This window comes from Salvelinus alpinus, chromosome 10 (genome assembly GCF_045679555.1).
Source record: "Salvelinus alpinus chromosome 10, SLU_Salpinus.1, whole genome shotgun sequence".
NCBI lineage: Eukaryota > Metazoa > Chordata > Actinopteri > Salmoniformes > Salmonidae > Salvelinus > Salvelinus alpinus.
The window spans coordinates 80435452-80461076 of record NC_092095.1 but is presented as its reverse complement, the minus strand read 5'-3'; the positions used below and the strand labels follow the sequence as shown (position 1 = coordinate 80461076).

General features: G+C 44.4%; 1 protein-coding gene across 1 annotated transcript in view; it reads right to left on the bottom strand.

The window, feature by feature from the left end:
• Positions 1-22470, bottom strand: part of arl13b (ADP-ribosylation factor-like 13b) — a 35165-nt gene extending 12695 nt beyond the window's left edge. Inside the window, exons 1-5 of the mRNA XM_071330954.1 lie at positions 21636-22470; positions 4036-4106; positions 3814-3919; positions 3446-3589; positions 1571-1676 (exon numbers count right to left, since the gene is read on the bottom strand). Coding sequence (XP_071187055.1) covers positions 1571-1676; positions 3446-3589; positions 3814-3919; positions 4036-4106; positions 21636-21694 — 486 coding nt within the window. The 5' untranslated portion in view covers positions 21695-22470. The remainder of the gene's footprint in view (positions 1-1570; positions 1677-3445; positions 3590-3813; positions 3920-4035; positions 4107-21635) is intronic.
• Between the last annotated feature and the right edge of the window lie 3155 nt (positions 22471-25625).

Here is a 25625-nt window from a genome sequence, read left to right as displayed (position 1 = left end):
TGTAGTATAACAAGGTAAAGCCTCATAGCCACAGTACTACAGGTGTAGTATAACAAGGTAAAGCCTCATAGCCACAGTACTACAGGTGTAGTATAACAAGGTAAAGCCTCATAGCCACAGTACTACAGGTTACTACAGGTGTAGTATAACAAGGTAAAGCCTCATAGCCACAGTACTACAGGTTACTACAGGTGTAGTATAACAAGGTAAAGCCTCATAGCCACAGTACTACAGGTGTAGTATAACAAGGTAAAGCCTCATAGCCACAGTACTACAGTTACTACAGGTATAGTATAACAAGGTACAGCCTCATAGCCACAGTACTACAGGTTACTACAGGTGTAGTATAACAAGGTAAAGCCTCATAGCCACAGTACTACAGGTTACTACAGGTGTAGTATAACAAGGTAAAGCCTCATAGCCACAGTACTACAGGTGTAGTATAACAAGGTAAAGCCTCATAGCCACAGTACTACAGTTACTACAGGTGTAGTATAACAAGGTACAGCCTCATAGCCACAGTACTACAGTTACTACAGGTGTAGTATAACAAGGTAAAGCCTCATAGCCACAGTACTACAGGTTACTACAGGTGTAGTATAACAAGGTAAAGCCTCATAGCCACAGTACTACAGGTTACTACAGGTGTAGTATAACAAGGTACAGCCTCATAGCCACAGTACTACAGGTGTAGTATAACAAGGTAAAGCCTCATAGCCACAGTACTACAGGTGTAGTATAACAAGGTAAAGCCTCATAGCCACAGTACTACAGGTTACTACAGGTGTAGTATAACAAGGTAAAGCCTCATAGCCACAGTTACTACAGGTGTAGTATAACAAGGTAAAGCCTCATAGCCACAGTACTACAGTTACTACAGGTGTAGTATAACAAGGTAAAGCCTCATAGCCACAGTACTACAGTTACTACAGGTGTAGTATAACAAGGTACAGCCTCATAGCCACAGTACTACAGTTACTACAGGTGTAGTATAACAAGGTAAAGCCTCATAGCCACAGTACTACAGGTTACTACAGGTGTAGTATAACAAGGTAAAGCCTCATAGCCACAGTACTACAGGTTACTACAGGTGTAGTATAACAAGGTACAGCCTCATAGCCACAGTACTACAGGTGTAGTATAACAAGGTAAAGCCTCATAGCCACAGTACTACAGTTACTACAGGTGTAGTATAACAAGGTACAGCCTCATAGCCACAGTACTACAGGTTACTACAGGTGTAGTATAACAAGGTAAAGCCTCATAGCCACAGTTACTACAGGTGTAGTATAACAAGGTACAGCCTCATAGCCACAGTACTACAGTTACTACAGGTGTAGTATAACAAGGTAAAGCCTCATAGCCACAGTACTACAGGTGTAGTATAACAAGGTACAGCCTCATAGCCACAGTACTACAGTTACTACAGGTGTAGTATAACAAGGTAAAGCCTCATAGCCACAGTACTACAGGTTACTACAGGTGTAGTATAACAAGGTACAGCCTCATAGCCACAGTACTGCAGTTACTACAGGTGAAATATTGAGAGACAAACCACAGCATCACTCACGATCTGACAGAGACACTTGTTCTCGTTCACTAGCTTCTCCAATGACAGGTTCTCGATGATGTCTGCCTCAGCCAATGCCCCGTCCCGATCCTGTTTGTTAGCCAATCTGTGGAGCCGACAGGGATATGTCAGAAACAGTTGTCGGACAGCAGGTGGTGTGTGTGTGTGGTGTGGTGTGGTGTGGTGTGGTGTGGTGTGTGTGTGTGTGTGTGTGTTGGTTCTTCTATCCTTGTGGGGACCTACAATCTCAGAAAGCCCCGACAAGGATCGTAAAACCAGGGAAATTCTCCCTCGTCCCAATGAGGACAACGGCTATTTTAAGCTTAGAGGTTTAGGGTTACAATTAGGCTTAGCATTAGGGTACGAGGTTAGCGGTTACGGGTTAAGGTGAGGGGAAATAGATGTTTTTTGTAATAGAAATGAATTGTAGGCCCCCAGGAGGATGAGGATGTGAGACAGAAACATATGGAGTGGGAGGAGGATACTTCAGGATTAAATGCTGCCAGTCAGGCTTCTGGAACTATAGTTGGATTCCTGCTAACATGGATTCCCTTTCACAATATGTTGTGCAGAATATAATACGCTACTTTAAAAAGAGGCAGACAGGCAGGCAGGCAGGCAGACAGGCAGACAGGCAGACAGACAGGCAGACAGGCAGACAGACAGGCAGAAGGCCAGAATTAGAGCTCAGACAGTAACTCACATTAGGACAGGTTTAGAGCTCAGACAGACAGTGACTCACACTAGGACAGGTTTAAGCTCAGACAGTAACTCACACTAGGCCAGGTTTAGAGCTCAGACAGACAGTGACTCACACTAGGACAGGTTTAGAGCTCAGACAGACAGTGACTCACACTAGGACAGGTTTAGAGCTGAGACAGTAACTCACACTAGGCCAGGTTTAGAGCTCAGACAGACAGTAACTCACACTAGGCCAGGTTTAGAGCTCAGACAGACAGTAACTCACACTAGGACAGGTTTAGAGCTCAGACAGACAGTAACTCACACTAGGCCAGGTTTAGAGCTCAGACAGTAACTCACACTAGGACAGGTTTAGAGCTCAGACAGTAACTCACACTAGGCCAGGTTTAGAGCTCAGACAGACAGTAACTCACACTAGGACAGGTTTAGAGCTCAGACAGTAACTCACACTAGGCCAGGTTTAAAGCTCAGAGAGTAACTCACAGTAGGACAGGTTTAGAGCTCAGAGAGTAACTCACACTAGGCCAGGTTTAAAGCTCAGACAGTAACTCACACTAGGCCAGGTTTAAAGCTCAGACAGTAACTCACACTAGGACAGGTTTAGAGCTCAGACAGTAACTCACACTAGGACAGGTTTAGAGCTCAGACAGAGTGGCTCACACTAGGACAGGTTTAGAGCTCAGACAGTAACTCACACTAGGCCAGGTTTAGAGCTCAGACAGAGTAACTCACACTCAGGTTTAGAGCTCAGACAGAGTGACTCACACTGGGACAGGTTTAGAGCTCAGAGTGACTCACACTAGGACAGGTTTAGAGCTCAGAGTGACTCACACTGGGACAGGTTTAGAGCTCAGACAGTAACTCACACTAGGACAGGTTTAGAGCTCAGACAGAGTGACTCACACTAGGACAGGTTTAGAGCTCAGAGTGACTCACACTGGGACAGGTTTAGAGCTCAGAGTGACTCACACTAGGACAGGTTTAGAGCTCAGAGTGACTCACACTGGGACAGGTTTAGAGCTCAGACAGTAACTCACACTAGGACAGGTTTAGAGCTCAGACAGTAACTCACACTAGGCCAGGTTTAGAGCTCAGACAGTAACTCACACTAGGACAGGTTTAGAGCTCAGAGTGACTCACACTAGGACAGGTTTAGAGCTCAGAGTGACTCACACTAGGACAGGTTTCCCAGCGATGCGAGGGTGTCGGAGGACCTCAGCCATGGTGTCCCTGGTCTCCTGGATCCTCTGCACATCACTGGAGTCCACCACGAACACCACCCCGTACGACTCGCTGTAGTAGTTTTTCCAGATGCCCCTGATCACATTGGAGTCATTTAGCAGACTCTTATCCAGAGCCACTCACAGGCAGTGCATTCAACTATACGTTTAGTAGGGGAGGGGACGGGGGGGGACAACCACATATCACAGCCACTATAGCCCACTAGCCATTATAAACCTTTGTTTGCAATAGTCCTATCAGCAGAATCATGGCAGAAAGTGCAGGTGTGAGTGTCGGAAAGACATCGAGTGTATAAAGACCTGATTCTCTTCCCTCCGCCCAGGTCAAAGATGGTGACCTCAAACTTCCCCTGCTTCAGATCCACCTTGGAGAAGCCTACCGTAGGGGCCACGTCCTCTGGGCTCTCTGTGAAGGAGCACAACACACGCACGTTCAGCGACCAAGAGAACGAGCCAACACCTTACATTTTCTAAAAGAGTAGAATGAGAAGTGAGTGATTCAAGTCAAGACGACCCACTCACCTCCCTGGATCCCGCGTACTGTAGCAGTCTTCCCAGCGTTGTCAAGTCCAACCATCACCAGTGTTATTTTCCTAAAAACACACCACAGAGAAGCTGGATTACTAGAGAGATGACACAGGGACTCAAATGGAGGTGTGGTAGGAGAAAGACATGCAGGAAAACGATAGGACAATATTCACACTTTGTTGCTCTCTATCCTTTATAGAAGGGACACGTCATGAGTCACATGACATGTTGTAGAGTACCCTACAACATGTCATGTGACTCATGACGTGTCCCTTCTATAAAGGATAGAGAGCAACATTAGTAAGCAAGACATATTTGGGGTGGCAGGGTAGCCTAGTGGTTAGAGCGTTGGACTAGTAACCGAAAGGTTGTAAGTTCGAATCCCCGAGCTGACGAGGTAAAAATCTGTCGTTCTGCCCCTGAACAAGGCAGTTATAACCCACTGTTCCCCGGTAGGCCGTCATTGTAAATAAGAATTTGTTCTTAACCGACTTGGCTAGTTAAATAAATGTACAATAAATAAATATTGATTTTATAGCTTGAGTCACTTCCAAAGAAACCATTGAACATTGAACGCCGGTCTCCACACAGAAACGATGAATAATCTGATATTAGCCTAAGGCATCGGTCAGGCAGGCAGACAGGTACCACCCTCACCTCACCCTGTCCTTCAGACGTTACTGGTTAAGGTGGTAACTGTAAGAGGGGCTTAGCCAGCAGCCCAGGTCACTAATACAGCCCCCCCCTGTCTACCTCAGGGCTGCCCAGGGCCAACACTGCAGGGACATGACCACAGACTGGGTGAGTCAGCATAATCGGTCCATAATCGCATTGAACAGCTAGGTAAGTCTATGGATGTAAACAGACAGTGATGCAGAGTAAACAGACTTATCGAACACCTCGAGACATTCCTTTATGGGATGTGGATATTAGAACTATCGTCCATCATTCATTCATTCATTCATTCGCCTTCCCATGAATAGGCCTAGATCCTAAATTCACCCTTTCTACTCAGCAAAAAGCTTCTCTGTGTCACCTAGTCAAATTGCATAAAAAGTCACCTAGTCATCATTCTTGTTAGAAACACACACACACACACCTAGCCTCACATCAAAAAGTGCCTCTGCTATGGAACACACTTCCACAACACACACGGAGACACAGAGACACACGGAGACACACGGAGACACACCGAGACACACCCAGACACACCGAGACACACCGAGACACACCGAGACACACACAGAGACACACGGAGACACACGGAGACACACGGAGACACACGGAGACACACGGAGACACACGGAGACACACAGAGACACACAGAGACACACAGAGACACACACAGACACACACAGACACACACAGACACACACAGAGACACACAGAGACACACAGAGACACACCGAGACACACACCAGCTGACCAAATAAACATATGTCTACCCTCCACATGGAAATGACCAATAACAACAAGCTTACAGAACCAAAACACACACTCACATTCTGACAACACACACACACACATCAACGTGGAAAACAACTTGCCTACGGCTCTTCCGCCGTACGTACATCAAGCAGACGATCCAGCGGACAGTCCTCTGGAGCCAGGAGGACTTCATGTGGGAGCTTCAACCAGACCCAGAGACCACTGACACGACGGACGTCAGGGACACTAACTAGTAACCACACCATGTCCCCTCATTATACAGTACGCCACGCCGACGGAAAACGTGTAACACACACACACACAGACTTCATAACCACACACCCCCATCCCCACTCTACAGGCCAGGCCCAGAAAGCAGCAGGATTAGCTAGGGATTTCCTTAAGTCTCTCGACAACGGGACACGTGTTCTCACGATACTCTGCCTGTTTAGTGTCACAGGGTCACTGCGTCGCCGTCTCACCTCCCCGGCGCTCTTTATTAAAACGTATATATTTTTACAATTAATACTTCCTTGATTCCTCACCTCCTCTCTCCTCACATCCTTCTCAAAACTCATTGAAAGACAAAAAGGTCAGAGGAGAGAGAACAGGGACATTGGATCTTTATTTCCAATGCAGGTTGAGGAGGCGAAGAGTCCTGACATGAGGAATGGAGGAAAGAGGAATTGGGAGAGAGCCCAGGGGTAATCAAAGAGGAATTGGGAGAGAGCCCAGGGGTAATCAAAGAGGAATTGGGAGAGAGCCCAGGGGTAATCAAAGAGGAATTGGGAGAGAGCCCAGGGGTAATCAAAGAGGAATTGGGAGAGAGCCCAGGGGTAATCAAAGAGGAATTGGGAGAGAGCCCAGGGGTAATCAAAGAGTGAAGCAGCAGTGCCAGAGACCAGGCCACTTCTGATACAACCCCTAGAGTCCTGTCCTTAAACCTGTCCTATACCACTTCTGATACAACCCCTAGAGTCCTGTCCTTAAACCTGTCCTATACCACTTCTGATACAACCCCTAGAGACCTGTCCTTAAACCTGTCCTAAACCACTTCTTATACAACCCCTAGAGTCCTGTCCTATACCACTTCTGATACAACACCTAGTCCTGTCCTTAAACCTGTCCTATACCACTTCTGATACAACCCCTAGAGTCCTGTCCTTAAACCTGTCCTATACCACTTCTGATACAACCCCTAGGTCCTGTCCTTAAACCTGTCCTATACCACTTCTGATACAACCCCTAGAGTCCTGTCCTATACCACTTCTGATACCTAGAGTCCTGTCCTTAAACCTGTCCTATACCACTTCTGATACAACCCCTAGAGTCCTGTCCTTAAACCTGTCCTATACCACTTCTGATACAACCCCTCGAGCCCTGTCCTTAAACCTGTCCTATACCACTTCTGATACAACCCCTAGAGTCCTGTCCTATACCACTTCTGATACAACACCTAGAGTCCTGTCCTTAAACCTGTCCTATACCACTTCTGATACAACCCCTCGAGCCCTGTCCTTAAACCTGTCCTATACCACTTCTGATACAACCCCTAGAGACCTGTCCTTAAACCTGTCCTATACCACTTCTGATACAACTCCTAGAGTCCTGTCCTTAAACCTGTCCTATACCACTTCTGATACAACACCTAGAGTCCTTAAACCTGTCCTAAACCACTTCTGATACAACCCCTAGAGTCCTGTCCTATACCACTTCTGATACAACACCTAGAGTCCTTAAACCTGTCCTATACCACTTCTGATACAACACCTAGAGTCCTGTCCTTAAACCTGTCCTATACCACTTCTGATACAACCCCTAGAGTCCTTAAACCTGTCCTATACCACTTCTGATACAACCCCTAGAGTCCTTAAACCTGTCCTATACTACTTCTGATACAACCCCTAGAGTCCTGTCCTTAAACCTGTCCTATACTACTTCTGACACAACCCCTAGAGTCCTGTCCTTAAACCTGTCCTATACCACTTCTGATACAACCCCTAGAGTCCTTAAACCTGTCCTATACCACTTCTGATACAACCCCTAGAGTCCTTAAACCTGTCCTATACTACTTCTGATACAACCCCTAGAGTCCTGTCCTTAAACCTGTCCTATACTACTTCTGACACAACCCCTAGAGTCCTGTCCTTAAACCTGTCCTATACCACTTCTGATACAACTCCTAGAGTCATGTCCTTAAACCTGTCCTACACCACTTCTGATACAACACCTAGAGTCCTGTCCTATACCACTTCTGATACAACACCTAGTCCTGTCCTTAAACCTGTCCTATACCACTTCTGATACAACCCCTAGAGTCCTGTCCTTAAACCTGTCCTATACCACTTCTGATACAACTCCTAGAGTCCTGTCCTATACCACTTCTGATACAACCCCTAGAGTCCTGTCCTTAAACCTGTCCTATACCACTTCTGATACAACCCCTAGAGTCCTGTCCTACACCACTTCTAATACAACTCCTAGAGTCCTGTCCTTAAACCTGTCCTACACCACTTCTGATACAACCCCTAGAGTCCTGTCCTTAAACCTGTCCTATACCACTTCTGATACAACCCCTAGAGACCTGTCCTTAAACCTGTCCTATACCACTTCTTATACAACACCTAGAGTCCTGTCCTATACCACTTCTGATACAACACCTAGAGTCCTGTCCTTAAACCTGTCCTATACCACTTCTGATACAACACCTAGTCCTGTCCTTAAACCTGTCCTATACCACTTCTGATACAACCCCTAGAGTCCTTAAACCTGTCCTATACTACTTCTGATACAACACCTAGAGTCCTGTCCTTAAACCTGTCCTATACCACTTCTGATACAACACCTAGTCCTGTCCTTAAACCTGTCCTATACCACTTATGATACAACCCCTAGAGTCCTGTCCTATACCACTTCTGATACCTAGAGTCCTGTCCTTAAACCTGTCCTATACCACTTCTGATACAACACCTAGAGTCCTGTCCTATACCACTTCTGATACAACCCCTAGAGTCCTTAAACCTGTCCTATACCACTTCTGATACAACCCCTAGTCCTGTCCTTAAACCTGTCCTATACCACTTCTGATACAACCCCTAGAGTCCTGTCCTATACCACTTCTGATACCTAGAGTCCTGTCCTTAAACCTGTCCTATACCACTTCTTATACAACCCCTAGAGTCCTGTCCTATACCACTTCTGATACAACACCTAGTCCTGTCCTTAAACCTGTCCTATACCACTTCTGATACAACCCCTAGAGTCCTGTCCTTAAACCTGTCCTATACCACTTCTGATACAACCCCTAGGTCCTGTCCTTAAACCTGTCCTATACCACTTCTGATACAACCCCTAGAGTCCTGTCCTATACCACTTCTGATACCTAGAGTCCTGTCCTTAAACCTGTCCTATACCACTTCTGATACAACCCCTAGAGTCCTGTCCTTAAACCTGTCCTATACCACTTCTGATACAACCCCTCGAGCCCTGTCCTTAAACCTGTCCTATACCACTTCTGATACAACCCCTAGAGTCCTGTCCTATACCACTTCTGATACAACACCTAGAGTCCTGTCCTTAAACCTGTCCTATACCACTTCTGATACAACCCCTCGAGCCCTGTCCTTAAACCTGTCCTATACCACTTCTGATACAACCCCTAGAGACCTGTCCTTAAACCTGTCCTATACCACTTCTGATACAACTCCTAGAGTCCTGTCCTTAAACCTGTCCTATACCACTTCTGATACAACACCTGGAGTCCTGTCCTTAAACCTGTCCTAAACCACTTCTGATACAACCCCTAGTGTCCTGTCCTTAAACCTGTCCTATACCACTTCTGATACAACCCCTAGAGTCCTGTCCTTAAACCTGTCCTAAACCACTTCTGATACAACCCCTAGAGTCCTGTCCTTAAACCTGTCCTATACCACTTCTGATACAACCCCTAGAGTCCTGTCCTATACCACTTCTGATACAACACCTAGAGTCCTTAAACCTGTCCTATACCACTTCTGATACAACACCTAGAGTCCTGTCCTTAAACCTGTCCTATACTACTTCTGACACAACCCCTAGAGTCCTGTCCTTAAACCTGTCCTATACCACTTCTGATACAACCCCTAGAGTCCTTAAACCTGTCCTATACCACTTCTGATACAACCCCTAGAGTCCTTAAACCTGTCCTATACTACTTCTGATACAACCCCTAGAGTCCTGTCCTTAAACCTGTCCTATACTACTTCTGACACAACCCCTAGAGTCCTGTCCTTAAACCTGTCCTATACCACTTCTGATACAACTCCTAGAGTCATGTCCTTAAACCTGTCCTACACCACTTCTGATACAACACCTAGAGTCCTGTCCTATACCACTTCTGATACAACACCTAGTCCTGTCCTTAAACCTGTCCTATACCACTTCTGATACAACCCCTAGAGTCCTGTCTTTAAACCTGTCCTATACCACTTCTGATACAACTCCTAGAGTCCTGTCCTATACCACTTCTGATACAACCCCTAGAGTCCTGTCCTTAAACCTGTCCTATACCACTTCTGATACAACCCCTAGAGTCCTGTCCTACACCACTTCTAATACAACTCCTAGAGTCCTGTCCTTAAACCTGTCCTACACCACTTCTGATACAACCCCTAGAGTCCTGTCCTTAAACCTGTCCTATACCACTTCTGATACAACCCCTAGAGACCTGTCCTTAAACCTGTCCTATACCACTTCTTATACAACACCTAGAGTCCTGTCCTACACCACTTCTGATACAACCCCTAGAGTCCTGTCCTTAAACCTGTCCTATACCACTTCTGATACAACCCCTAGAGACCTGTCCTTAAACCTGTCCTATACCACTTCTTATACAACACCTAGAGTCCTGTCCTTAAACCTGTCCTATACCACTTCTGATACAACACCTAGTCCTGTCCTTAAACCTGTCCTATACCACTTCTGATACAACCCCTAGAGTCCTTAAACCTGTCCTATACTACTTCTGATACAACACCTAGAGTCCTGTCCTTAAACCTGTCCTATACCACTTCTGATACAACACCTAGTCCTGTCCTTAAACCTGTCCTATACCACTTATGATACAACCCCTAGAGTCCTGTCCTATACCACTTCTGATACCTAGAGTCCTGTCCTTAAACCTGTCCTATACCACTTCTGATACAACACCTAGAGTCCTGTCCTATACCACTTCTGATACAACCCCTAGAGTCCTTAAACCTGTCCTATACCACTTCTGATACAACCCCTAGTCCTGTCCTTAAACCTGTCCTATACCACTTCTGATACAACCCCTAGAGACCTGTCCTTAAACCTGTCCTATACCACTTCTGATACAACCCCTAGAGTCCTGTCCTTAAACCTGTCCTATACCACTTATGATACAACCCCTAGAGTCCTGTCCTTAAACCTGTCCTATACCACTTCTGATACAACTCCTAGAGTCCTGTCCTATACCACTTCTGATACAACACCTAGAGTCCTGTCCTTAAACCTGTCCTATACCACTTCTGATACAACCCCTCGAGTCCTGTCCTTAAACCTGTCCTATACCACTTCTGATACAACCCCTCGAGTCCTGTCCTTAAACCTGTCCTATACCACTTCTGATACAACCCCTAGAGTCCTGTCCTTAAACCTGTCCTATACCACTTCTGATACAACCCCTAGAGTCCTGTCCTATACCACTTCTGATACAACCCCTAGAGTCCTGTCCTTAAACCTGTCCTATACCACTTCTGATACAACACCTAGAGTCCTGTCCTTAAACCTGTCCTATACCACTTCTGATACAACACCTAGAGTCCTGTCCTAAACCACTTCTGATACCTAGAGTCCTGTCCTTAAACCTGTCCTATACCACTTCTGATACAACACCTAGAGTCCTGTCCTATACCACTTCTGATACAACCCCTAGAGTCCTTAAACCTGTCCTATACCACTTCTGATACAACCCCTAGTCCTGTCCTTAAACCTGTCCTATACCACTTCTGATACAACCCCTAGAGTCCTGTCCTATACCACTTCTGATACCTAGAGTCCTGTCCTTAAACCTGTCCTATACCACTTCTGATACAACCCCTAGAGACCTGTCCTTAAACCTGTCCTATACCACTTCTGATACAACCCCTAGAGTCCTGTCCTTAAACCTGTCCTATACCACTTATGATACAACCCCTAGAGTCCTGTCCTTAAACCTGTCCTATACCACTTATGATACAACCCCTAGAGTCCTGTCCTTAAACCTGTCCTATACCACTTCTGATACAACTCCTAGAGTCCTGTCCTATACCACTTCTGATACAACACCTAGAGTCCTGTCCTTAAACCTGTCCTATACCACTTCTGATACAACCCCTCGAGTCTTGTCCTTAAACCTGTCCTATACCACTTCTGATACAACCCCTCGAGTCCTGTCCTTAAACCTGTCCTATACCACTTCTGATACAACCCCTAGAGTCCTGTCCTTAAACCTGTCCTATACCACTTCTGATACAACCCCTAGAGTCCTTAAACCTGTCCTATACCACTTCTGATACAACCCCTAGAGTCCTTAAACCTGTCCTATACTACTTCTGATACAACCCCTAGAGTCCTGTCCTTAAACCTGTCCTATACTACTTCTGACACAACCCCTAGAGTCCTGTCCTTAAACCTGTCCTATACCACTTCTGATACAACTCCTAGAGTCATGTCCTTAAACCTGTCCTACACCACTTCTGATACAACACCTAGAGTCCTGTCCTATACCACTTCTGATACAACACCTAGTCCTGTCCTTAAACCTGTCCTATACCACTTCTGATACAACCCCTAGAGTCCTGTCCTTAAACCTGTCCTATACAACTCCTAGAGTCCTGTCCTATACCACTTCTGATACAACCCCTAGAGTCCTGTCCTTAAACCTGTCCTATACCACTTCTGATACAACCCCTAGAGTCCTGTCCTACACCACTTCTAATACAACTCCTAGAGTCCTGTCCTTAAACCTGTCCTACACCACTTCTGATACAACCCCTAGAGTCCTGTCCTTAAACCTGTCCTATACCACTTCTGATACAACCCCTAGAGACCTGTCCTTAAACCTGTCCTATACCACTTCTTATACAACACCTAGAGTCCTGTCCTATACCACTTCTGATACAACACCTAGAGTCCTGTCCTTAAACCTGTCCTATACCACTTCTGATACAACACCTAGTCCTGTCCTTAAACCTGTCCTATACCACTTCTGATACAACCCCTAGAGTCCTTAAACCTGTCCTATACTACTTCTGATACAACACCTAGAGTCCTGTCCTTAAACCTGTCCTATACCACTTCTGATACAACACCTAGTCCTGTCCTTAAACCTGTCCTATACCACTTATGATACAACCCCTAGAGTCCTGTCCTATACCACTTCTGATACCTAGAGTCCTGTCCTTAAACCTGTCCTATACCACTTCTGATACAACACCTAGAGTCCTGTCCTATACCACTTCTGATACAACCCCTAGAGTCCTTAAACCTGTCCTATACCACTTCTGATACAACCCCTAGTCCTGTCCTTAAACCTGTCCTATACCACTTCTGATACAACCCCTAGAGTCCTGTCCTATACCACTTCTGATACCTAGAGTCCTGTCCTTAAACCTGTCCTATACCACTTCTTATACAACCCCTAGAGTCCTGTCCTATACCACTTCTGATACAACACCTAGTCCTGTCCTTAAACCTGTCCTATACCACTTCTGATACAACCCCTAGAGTCCTGTCCTTAAACCTGTCCTATACCACTTCTGATACAACCCCTAGGTCCTGTCCTTAAACCTGTCCTATACCACTTCTGATACAACCCCTAGAGTCCTGTCCTATACCACTTCTGATACCTAGAGTCCTGTCCTTAAACCTGTCCTATACCACTTCTGATACAACCCCTAGAGTCCTGTCCTTAAACCTGTCCTATACCACTTCTGATACAACCCCTCGAGCCCTGTCCTTAAACCTGTCCTATACCACTTCTGATACAACCCCTAGAGTCCTGTCCTATACCACTTCTGATACAACACCTAGAGTCCTGTCCTTAAACCTGTCCTATACCACTTCTGATACAACCCCTCGAGCCCTGTCCTTAAACCTGTCCTATACCACTTCTGATACAACCCCTAGAGACCTGTCCTTAAACCTGTCCTATACCACTTCTGATACAACTCCTAGAGTCCTGTCCTTAAACCTGTCCTATACCACTTCTGATACAACACCTGGAGTCCTGTCCTTAAACCTGTCCTAAACCACTTCTGATACAACCCCTAGTGTCCTGTTCTGATACAACCCCTAGAGTCCTGTCCTTAAACCTGTCCTATACCACTTCTGATACAACCCCTAGAGTCCTGTCCTTAAACCTGTCCTAAACCACTTCTAGAGTCCTGTCCTATACCACTTCTGATACAACACCTAGAGTCCTTAAACCTGTCCTATACCACTTCTGATACAACACCTAGAGTCCTGTCCTTAAACCTGTCCTATACTACTTCTGACACAACCCCTAGAGTCCTGTCCTTAAACCTGTCCTATACCACTTCTGATACAACCCCTAGAGTCCTTAAACCTGTCCTATACCACTTCTGATACAACCCCTAGAGTCCTTAAACCTGTCCTATACTACTTCTGATACAACCCCTAGAGTCCTGTCCTTAAACCTGTCCTATACTACTTCTGACACAACCCCTAGAGTCCTGTCCTTAAACCTGTCCTATACCACTTCTGATACAACTCCTAGAGTCATGTCCTTAAACCTGTCCTACACCACTTCTGATACAACACCTAGAGTCCTGTCCTATACCACTTCTGATACAACACCTAGTCCTGTCCTTAAACCTGTCCTATACCACTTCTGATACAACCCCTAGAGTCCTGTCTTTAAACCTGTCCTATACCACTTCTGATACAACTCCTAGAGTCCTGTCCTATACCACTTCTGATACAACCCCTAGAGTCCTGTCCTTAAACCTGTCCTATACCACTTCTGATACAACCCCTAGAGTCCTGTCCTACACCACTTCTAATACAACTCCTAGAGTCCTGTCCTTAAACCTGTCCTACACCACTTCTGATACAACCCCTAGAGTCCTGTCCTTAAACCTGTCCTATACCACTTCTGATACAACCCCTAGAGACCTGTCCTTAAACCTGTCCTATACCACTTCTTATACAACACCTAGAGTCCTGTCCTACACCACTTCTGATACAACCCCTAGAGTCCTGTCCTTAAACCTGTCCTATACCACTTCTGATACAACCCCTAGAGACCTGTCCTTAAACCTGTCCTATACCACTTCTTATACAACACCTAGAGTCCTGTCCTTAAACCTGTCCTATACCACTTCTGATACAACACCTAGTCCTGTCCTTAAACCTGTCCTATACCACTTCTGATACAACCCCTAGAGTCCTTAAACCTGTCCTATACTACTTCTGATACAACACCTAGAGTCCTGTCCTTAAACCTGTCCTATACCACTTCTGATACAACACCTAGTCCTGTCCTTAAACCTGTCCTATACCACTTATGATACAACCCCTAGAGTCCTGTCCTATACCACTTCTGATACCTAGAGTCCTGTCCTTAAACCTGTCCTATACCACTTCTGATACAACACCTAGAGTCCTGTCCTATACCACTTCTGATACAACCCCTAGAGTCCTTAAACCTGTCCTATACCACTTCTGATACAACCCCTAGTCCTGTCCTTAAACCTGTCCTATACCACTTCTGATACAACCCCTAGAGACCTGTCCTTAAACCTGTCCTATACCACTTCTGATACAACCCCTAGAGTCCTGTCCTTAAACCTGTCCTATACCACTTATGATACAACCCCTAGAGTCCTGTCCTTAAACCTGTCCTATACCACTTCTGATACAACTCCTAGAGTCCTGTCCTATACCACTTCTGATACAACACCTAGAGTCCTGTCCTTAAACCTGTCCTATACCACTTCTGATACAACCCCTCGAGTCCTGTCCTTAAACCTGTCCTATACCACTTCTGATACAACCCCTCGAGTCCTGTCCTTAAACCTGTCCTATACCACTTCTGATACAACCCCTAGAGTCCTGTCCTTAAACCTGTCCTATACCACTTCTGATACAACCCCTAGAGTCCTGTCCTATACCACTTCTGATACAACCCCTAGAGTCCTGTCCTTAAACCTGTCCTATACCACTTCTGATACAACACCTAGAGTCCTGTCCTTAAACCTGTCCTATACCACTTCTGATACAACACCTAGAGTCCTGTCCTAAACCACTTCTGATACCTAGAGTCCTGTCCTTAAACCTGTCCTATACCACTTCTGATACAACACCTAGAGTCCTGTCCTATACCACTTCTGATACAACCCCTAGAGTCCTTAAACCTGTCCTATACCACTTCTGATACAACCCCTAGTCCTGTCCTTAAACCTGTCCTATACCACTTCTGATACAACCCCTAGAGTCCTGTCCTATACCACTTCTGATACCTAGAGTCCTGTCCTTAAACCTGTCCTATACCACTTCTGATACAACCCCTAGAGACCTGTCCTTAAACCTGTCCTATACCACTTCTGATACAACCCCTAGAGTCCTGTCCTTAAACCTGTCCTATACCACTTATGATACAACCCCTAGAGTCCTGTCCTTAAACCTGTCCTATACCACTTATGATACAACCCCTAGAGTCCTGTCCTTAAACCTGTCCTATACCACTTCTGATACAACTCCTAGAGTCCTGTCCTATACCACTTCTGATACAACACCTAGAGTCCTGTCCTTAAACCTGTCCTATACCACTTCTGATACAACCCCTCGAGTCTTGTCCTTAAACCTGTCCTATACCACTTCTGATACAACCCCTCGAGTCCTGTCCTTAAACCTGTCCTATACCACTTCTGATACAACCCCTAGAGTCCTGTCCTTAAACCTGTCCTACCACTTCTGATACAACCCCTAGAGTCCTGTCCTATACCACTTCTGATACAACCCCTAGAGTCCTGTCCTTAAACCTGTCCTATACCACTTCTGATACAACACCTAGAGTCCTGTCCTTAAACCTGTCCTATACCACTTCTGATACAACACCTAGAGTCCTGTCCTTAAACCTGTCCTATACCACTTCTGATACAACACCTAGAGTCCTGTCCTAAACCACTTCTGATACAACACCTAGAGTCCTGTCCTTAAACCTGTCCTATACCACTTCTGATACAACACCTAGAGTCCTGTCCTATACCACTTCTGATACAACCCCTAGAGTCCTTAAACCTGTCCTAAACCACTTCTTATACAACCCCTAGAGTCCTGTCCTATACCACTTCTGATACAACACCTAGAGTCCTGTCCTATACCACTTCTGATACAACACCTAGTCCTGTCCTTAAACCTGTCCTACACCACTTCTGATACAACACCTAGAGCCCTGTCCTTAAACCTGTCCTAAACCACTTCTGATACAACCCCTAGAGTCCTGTCCTTAAACCTGTCCTATACCACTTCTGATACAACACCTAGAGTCCTGTCCTATACCACTTCTGATACAACCCCTAGAGTCCTTAAACCTGTCCTATGCCACTTCTGATACAACACCTAGAGTCCTGTCCTTAAACCTGTCCTATACCACTTCTGATACAACACCTAGAGCCCTGTCCTTAAACCTGTCCTAAACCACTTCTGATACAACCCCTCGAGCCCTGTCCTTAAACCTGTCCTAAACCACTTCTTATACAACCCCTAGAGTCCTGTCCTATACCACTTCTGATACAACACCTAGAGTCCTGTCCTATACCACTTCTGATACAACACCTAGTCCTGTCCTTAAACCTGTCCTATACCACTTCTGATACAACACCTAGAGTCCTGTCCTATACCACTTCTGATACAACCCCTAGAGTCCTGTCCTTAAACCTGTCCTAAACCACTTCTGATACAACACCTAGAGTCCTGTCCTATACCACTTCTGATACAACACCTAGTCCTGTCCTTAAACCTGTCCTACACCACTTCTGATACAACACCTAGAGTCCTGTCCTTAAACCTGTCCTATACCACTTCTGATACAACACCTAGAGTCCTGTCCTTAAACCTGTCCTAAACCACTTCTGATACAACCCCTAGAGTCCTGTCCTATACCACTTCTGATACAACCCCTAGAGTCCTTAAACCTGTCCTACACCACTTCTGATACAACCCCTAGAGTCCTGTCCTTAAACCTGTCCTATACCACTTCTGATACAACCCCTAGAGTCCTGTCCTTAAACCTGTCCTATTCTGATACAACCCCTAGAGTCCTGTCCTTAAACCTGTCCTATACCACTTCTGATACAACCCCTAGAGTCCTGTCCTTAAACCTGTCCTATACCACTTCTGATACAACCCCTAGAGTCCTGTCCTTAAACCTGTCCTACACCACTTCTGATACAACACCTAGAGTCCTGTCCTTAAACCTGTCCTAAACCTGTCCTAAACCACTTCTGATACAACCCCTAGAGTCCTGTCCTATACCACTTCTGATACATCACCTAGTCCTGTCCTTAAACCTGTCCTACACCACTTAACTCCAGTCCCAAGGCCCAAATGACATCATATTCCCTGTATAGTGCACTACTTCTGAACAGAGCCCAGGGAGCCATTTAGGACGCAGCTAACAGGGAAGTACCTTCATCTCAACACAGTGGAGTCTGGAGAGCATCCAGCACCCTATTCCCTATATAGTGCACAACTTCTTAAGGAGAGCACCCAGCTCCCTATATAGTGCACTACTTCTTAAGGAGAGCATCCAGCACCCTATATAGTGCACTACTTCTTAAGGAGAGCACCCAGCACCCTATTCCCTATATAGTGCACTACTTCTTAACAAAGCCCTACGGGACCAAAGTCCTGACTAGGGAGCCATTAATGCTAACATCAGAGATATTGTCTTACATTGGTTTTGTGCTGTAAATGCTAACATCAGAGATATTGACTTACATTGGTTTTGTGCTATAAATGCTAACATCAGAGATATTGTCTTACATTGGTTTTGTGCTGTAAATGCTAACATCAGAGATATTGTCTTACATTGGTTTTGTGCTGTAAATGCTAACATCAGAGATATTGTCTTACATTGGTTTTGTGCTGTAAATGCTAACATCAGAGATATTGTCTTACATTGGTTTTGTGCTGTAAATGCTAACATCAGAGATATTGTCATACATTGGTTTTGTGCTGTAAATGCTAACATCAGAGATATTGTCTTACATTGGTTTTGTGCTGTAAATGCTAACATCAGAGATATTGTCTTACATTGGTTTTGTGCTATAAATGCTAACATCAGAGATATTGACTTACATTGGTTTTGTGCTATAAATGCTAACATCAGAGATATTGTCTTACATTGGTTTTGTGCTATAAATGCTAAACAAATACAAAGCATGGATTGCTGTTTTACCTCGTCCATCGACTGATTACAGGGTAAGGAAAACAACGTACAAAATGAAATGTTGTATATTTGGGTGAACTATTCATCATAAGACTACATTTGAGGTTTGAAAACATTTGACAAACTTAACATTTGAGTGTAATGCCCCTTTAAAATGGGTTGTGTAATAATATAGAAGTCTAATAAACTGAACAAATCCTGATTTAATCTAAACCTCTTGTTATTACGATTGGCAGATAAGGAAAGAGAGGTACTGCATCCAAAGCTAGGGTGGAGAAGCAGAGAGGAACAGAACTTCACAGCTGCTTGAGGACTACAGAAGAACAGGGAGAGAGGTGCTGCATCCAAAGCTAGGCTGGAGAAGCAGAGAGAGGTACTGCATCCAAAGCTAGGGTGGAGAAGCAGAGAGGTGCTGCGTCCAAAGCTAGGGTGGAGAAGCAGAGAGAGGTGCTGCATCCAAAGCTAGGCTGGAGAAGCAGAGAGAGGTACTGCATCCAAAGCCAGGGTGGAGAAGCAGAGAGAGGTACTGCATCCAAAGCTAGGGTGGAGAAGCAGAGAGAGGTACTGCATCCAAAGCTAGGGTGGAGAAGCAGAGAGAGGTACTGCATCCAAAGCTAGGGTGGAGAAGCAGAGAGAGGTACTGCATCCAAAGCTAGGGTGGAGAAGCAGAGAGAGGTACTGCATCCAAAGCTAGGGTGGAGAAGCAGAGAGGGGTACTGCATCCAAAGCTAGGCTGGAGAAGCAGAGAGGGGTACTGCATCCAAAGCTAGGGTGAAGAAGCAGAGAGAGGTGCTGCATCCAAAGCTAGGGTGGAGAAGCAGAGAGAGGTACTGCATCCAAAGCTAGGGTGGAGAAGCAGAGAGGTGCTGCATCCAAAGCTAGGGTGGAGAAGCAGAGAGAGGTGCTGCATCCAAAGCTAGGGTGGAGAAGCAGAGAGAGGTGCTGCATCCAAAGCTAGGGTGGAGAAGCAGAGAGAGGTACTGCATCCAAAGCTAGGGTGGAGAAGCAGAGAGAGGTACTGCATCCAAAGCTAGGGTGGAGAAGCAGAGGTGCTGCATCCAAAGCTAGGGTGGAGAAGCAGAGAGAGGTGCTGCATCCAAAGCTAGGCTGGAGAAGCAGAGAGAGGAACTGCATCCAAAGCTAGGCTGGAGAAGCAGAGAGAGGAACTGCATCCAAAGCTAGGGTGGAGAAGCAGAGAGAGGTACTGCATCCAAAGCTAGGGTGGAGAAGCAGAGAGAGGTGCTGCATCCAAAGCTAGGGTGGAGAAGCAGAGAGAGGTGCTGCATCCAAAGCTAGGGTGGAGAAGCAGAGAGAGGAACAGAACTTCACAGTTGGTTGAGGACTACAGAAGAACAGAGAGACAAGTTGCAAACAAGTGTGTTATTAAACCTACTCCTGTCTATATAGAAGTAAATACAATACTTCTAAACTAAAGCATGATTTGGCCACAGAGGATCATTAAGCTTCTTTAATAAATTAAAGTTGTGGATTGTTTTTAAAATGGCATGGCCTTCAGTCGGGAGGAAAAGGCGGTGTTGCGCAATATGGGCTGATTTATTGTTGAGTTGCGACTGTCTGAAAAGTAGAGAAGAGATTCTGCTAATGTCTCCAGTCATATGAAGGAAATGGGTTTATAAAAACAACAACAAAACTCCCTCTGCAAAGCAGGACGAAATGTAGCCTATAGCAGGGATCATCAACAAGATTCAGCTGAGGGACGGTTTCTTTCTGGAGCGGATGGCCTGAACATAACTACAAATCATTTGTAGACTGCAAGAAGCCCAAACAGATATGTTTGACTAGAATAATCATTTCAAACCTTGCTTACATTTGTATACGATCATGTGAGTCTCTATTATGGTGGGAATAATTGGGAAAATATTCCTTAAATAATAATTACTTGGGAACCGATTTCCTGGTGTTTTTACAGTCTTATGTCCAACAATGAGAAGAAGAAAAAGAAACAAAAATTAATCTGAGAATTTGGGGGACCAAATAAAACCCACCTGCAAGGCCGCATGTTGGGGAACCCTGGCCTATAGCAGAGGCCTACTCCCCTGTCAGCCATGCATTGATTGGGTTATATTATTAGCCTAAATTATGACTATCCAATCTACTCATCACATTATCTTACATCAGTATGCAAATGTTATGATGCACAGAATGCTTTATAATAAAAGGTGCATTTTTATAGTGAAAATAAGCTTCCCCAAACTTGAAACTCACACACTGCCTAGGATCCTGTGCCTTTATCACAGTCAACAACACACATGTATTTTATAATAAGAATAGGCATATCATGAAATCAAACAGAATGAAAGAGAACATATAAAATAACAGCCCTGGGGTTTATGACTTTTTAATCCGGCTCTGGAGAGAGGGGGGCACTTCTGTAGTTTTAAGGAGTGACAGCTGCTAACAGTGGCTGTAGTTTAGCACCTTAGTCACTGGTTACATGACTACCCGGTAATCAGGCAGCAGCATGCTATATACCACACACACCTCTGTTGGGTGATATATAGCGAACAAGACATTCTATGAAATCACAGACTCTGGCATGGGGTGAACTGGGTGGGTGGCTGGCAGCACTGATACCCCATTCACAAATCAAATAACCAATCAATCAAAAATAGTGTTAATATTTAAATACATAACCAGCCAATTTAACTTCCGTTAGCTAACTAGTAGTCAGGTACTTCATGCCACTCACCTTGCGGGCTGCCGCCAGCGTTTCAACCAGTTGCAACAATTCGCCATCAGACTAAACATTGCTGTCCAAACTCAGATAATTGGCGGAAAAGAGTCATGTAGCAGCGATTCTGAATGGATCAAATGCCTCTAGTCGGCATTTCAGCTCATTATCATCATACAGCTGCATGAGTTAGGCCTAGGGGCCAATAAAAGCGCCATTCTTAGACATCGTTGGATTGTCAAACTAAAAACACTACCGACACAGCTAGTACTGTCCGTACTAGTGAGTGTACTTGTTGCTTCTCTAACTATATCATTGTGTTTATTTGATATCAACCTACACAAATAGCTAGCTAAAACAAAGTGTTAATAAGATAAAAATTCATAAAAAAATATTTAAAAGCAATACAAATATTGTCCCGCTTGTAACGTTAGCTAGAACTAGCTAATAACATTAGCAGGGTAAGTTTCCTTGCTAAACTACACTAGCAAACTATTATTATGTTTAGTATTTTCCCAAACTGCAAAAGATAGCGGCTAGACACTGTTAACTAGCTAAAGCTACCCTAGCTAGCATGCAATGCAGTTAGCTAACGTCAGCGTTTAGGCAATGCTAGCGACCTTAGCTAGTTTCACGTACAGCTGGCTTTGTAGGGACAAGTGTCAGGTAAACGCAACCCTATTTCAAAAAGGAAAGGTAATATTCCTTCATAAAGATCTCTTCAGCGAGAAAAATATTTCTGCAATCCGTTTTTGTTTACGCCGTCGTGTTTGGCTGCTATGGCTGCAGAGCCGTGAGTGCGTCATCATCAGTGGTCGAGAAATCAGGCACCCTCTTTTACGGTCGTCACTAGTTACCACAGCCACAAAGTCATAATTATTGCTAAACCCTGATTATTCCTACAATTTCTTAATATCTGGTTTTAAACATAACCGTAACCACACTGCTAACCTTAAATGAAGACTTAAACGCTTTGTGGCTACGGTAACTAGTGACAACTTTTACTGTAAACGTTTTGTAAAAATTTTTGTAGCGTTTGAACGGTTTAGCCTACAAAACTAGTAGCGTTCAGACCACTCGATGGAAAGAGGACTCTCATGATGGTGTTATGGGACTTGTTTGAAGGTAACCCATACAAATGGAAGCAGTTGTGCCAACAAAAATAAGGGGTTAAATGTGTCCAAAAAACGAATATATTTTCTGAGCTTTCTTATATCTCCTAGATATACAACAGACACTTCAAAACCTTAAACAAACATTATTCCTTATGATTTATTGGACTGTCATTTATGAATTAGTTATTCGATCGTTTTTTGTGGGCTACAGTAGTAAAGACCAAATTCAGTATTTTATCTATTTTGTTTGTTTATATATAGAGAGAGAGAAATCCACACATAAAGGGGTCCTAAAAATTCCAAATCAAATAGCTAAATGAGCCACGGGGATAACCATCTTAAAACAATTCCGTATGTTAGCGGTCACTTGAAATGTCGAACAAACTAAGCTAAGTGACTGACGTACATAGAACCCATTGCATCATAAATAACTATCAGTCAATTTACCCACGATACATTACGGTATCGATCCGCTCAAACGATACGATACCGTATACGGATCAATACAATGCCCTTTTGAGAAGGGAGGCAAGGAGAGAAGATACAAGGAATCAATGAAAGATGAATTGAGTGAAAGGCCCATCCCCCGCAGTCGTCAAACCTGGACACAGTTCTTCCCCACCCTATGCATGTACTGGTACCTCTTGATAAATAAAAAGACTTGGGTCGACTTAAACCAGTTTAAACAACGTGTGTTTTATTATTTTACACCAAGAACTTGATGATATATAAACCCGTTTCAAACACCCAGGTAATAATAAGCCATTCAAACTCTTCACATATTTACAGGAACCAAATAGAAAAAAAATCTGATGAATAATACATTACACTGTTCTGTTGGGTTCAGGAGAACAGTCACCTCTCGGTGTGCTGCCGCCTCACTGACATCACAACAATAATTATTTCTCTTAAAAAAAAAAAAAAAAAAAAGGGAAGTGATGTCAGAAGCTAATAGAAGCGTTTAGTCTCGTCCATGTGTTGAGCAGCAATAGACGATATCAATATACTGGTATCTGAACAACCAGACGCAGCGTTTGTTGGTTGGGGACAGATGGGTCAATTAATACACGTAACAAGTTCCTAACCTCTTTATAAATATGAGTCCCAAGTGGCACCCTGGCCTATTCCTTATAGTGAACACAAATGGGGCCCTGGTCCCAAGTAGTACACAGGGAACCGTTTGGGACGGGGCCATACATTGAATAACAGCTGATAGCATAGTTCTGGTTGTGTGGAGACTGACATTGCGTCAACTCATCCCAGACAGCTATACAAAGAGTGAAACTTAAAATGTGCATTAAAACTATAATATTGATTAAAGTCACATACATTACCAAAAAAAATAATAATGAAAATAAAAAAGATGATTAGTCCATTTTAAATTTGGAATGTTGTTTAGGCCTTATGGCTCAAATAGGTTGTTGTTGTTTAGGCCTTATGGCAAAATATGTTCAAACAGGTTGTTGATATTGTTGTTTAGGCCTTATGGCTCAAACAGGTTGTTGATGTTGTTGTTTAGGCCTTATGGCATAATATGTTCAAACATGTTGTTGTTTGTATTATAGTAAATTTAAGCAGTAATATGGAAATGAAAAAAGACACTTTGCACATTGCAGACACAATCGTCTCAAATGGCAACCTATTCCCTACATACAGGGCCGGATTAATGCAGGGGTTTACCGGGGCTGAAGCCCCTGGGCCCAGGGCTGTGGGGAGGCCCAGGCCCGTGGGGGGGGGCCCCCCCAAGACACTTATATACAGTATATATTAGATAGAGATTTTTGTTTTTTTACTGCAACCGCCAACCACAGGAGGATTCAGGAGCCCGCTGTCAATGAGTTTTAGACAGCCTGCTGCCGCTCTGCTAGTTATCAGACGGGGGAGAGGAGAGGCAGGGGCGTCCTGATTGGGTAACTGATTAATAAAATAAACTGCATCATAAATAAATGTTACGGGTCGATTGTGTGAGTCAGGGGCTGGGCCCAAGAGGCAAACAAAATATATAAAATAATATTGAGTTATAAAAATAAATGATATCCAATCACAGGAGCATGTTCTCAATGTTCAAAATACACCAGAGAACATAATTTAGTCAGAGGATCAATAGTTTTAAAAAATGAATCATAATAACTGGTTAAAATTTGATCAAATACAGGTAATTACCAAAATAAAGGAAACATCTACATAAATGTCTTAAATAGTTGTTGTGTCACCACGAGCTGCCAGAACAGCTTCAATGCACCTTGGCATAGATTCTACAAGCGGACCTGGACCACGCCAGGAAAATGCACCCCAACACACACAAACTTTTGTATCCTCGCATTTACTCAAGGGTTTCCTTTATTTGGACAGTTACCGGTTGCCTACAACATGCTCGTTGCGTTGTGGCCGTAGATCATATAATTCACAGGAGAGGTTTTGGACCCTCTTCCCCCTGGCAGTTTGACTGTTGAACTCACTAGGGGGGGTTTGGGGTTTAAGTGACAAGTGCAAAAGCAAAAAAAAGACGAGCAATATTTTTTTATTTTTTTAGTGTGTGTTAAATATCTGAACATTTTGTTTAGTTAACATCCCTGCATAACATCAGTTCTCACAGCTTCAAGAGTCATTCCTTGACCCCCGGCAATAACTCCCCGTGGCCCAAATGACACCCTATTCCATATATAGCGCACTACTTTAGACCAGGGCCCTATAGAACCATATTCCCTATATAGTGCACTACTTTTGACCAGGGCCCTATAGAACACTATTCCCTATATAGTGCACTACTTTTGACCAGGGCCCACATAGGGTAGTGCACTATAGAGGGAATAATATGCCATTTTGGGACACAAACCCCAAGACCATTGACCAATAGAAGAGAAGCAGGAAGTAGCAGGTTGGTTCCAGGCAC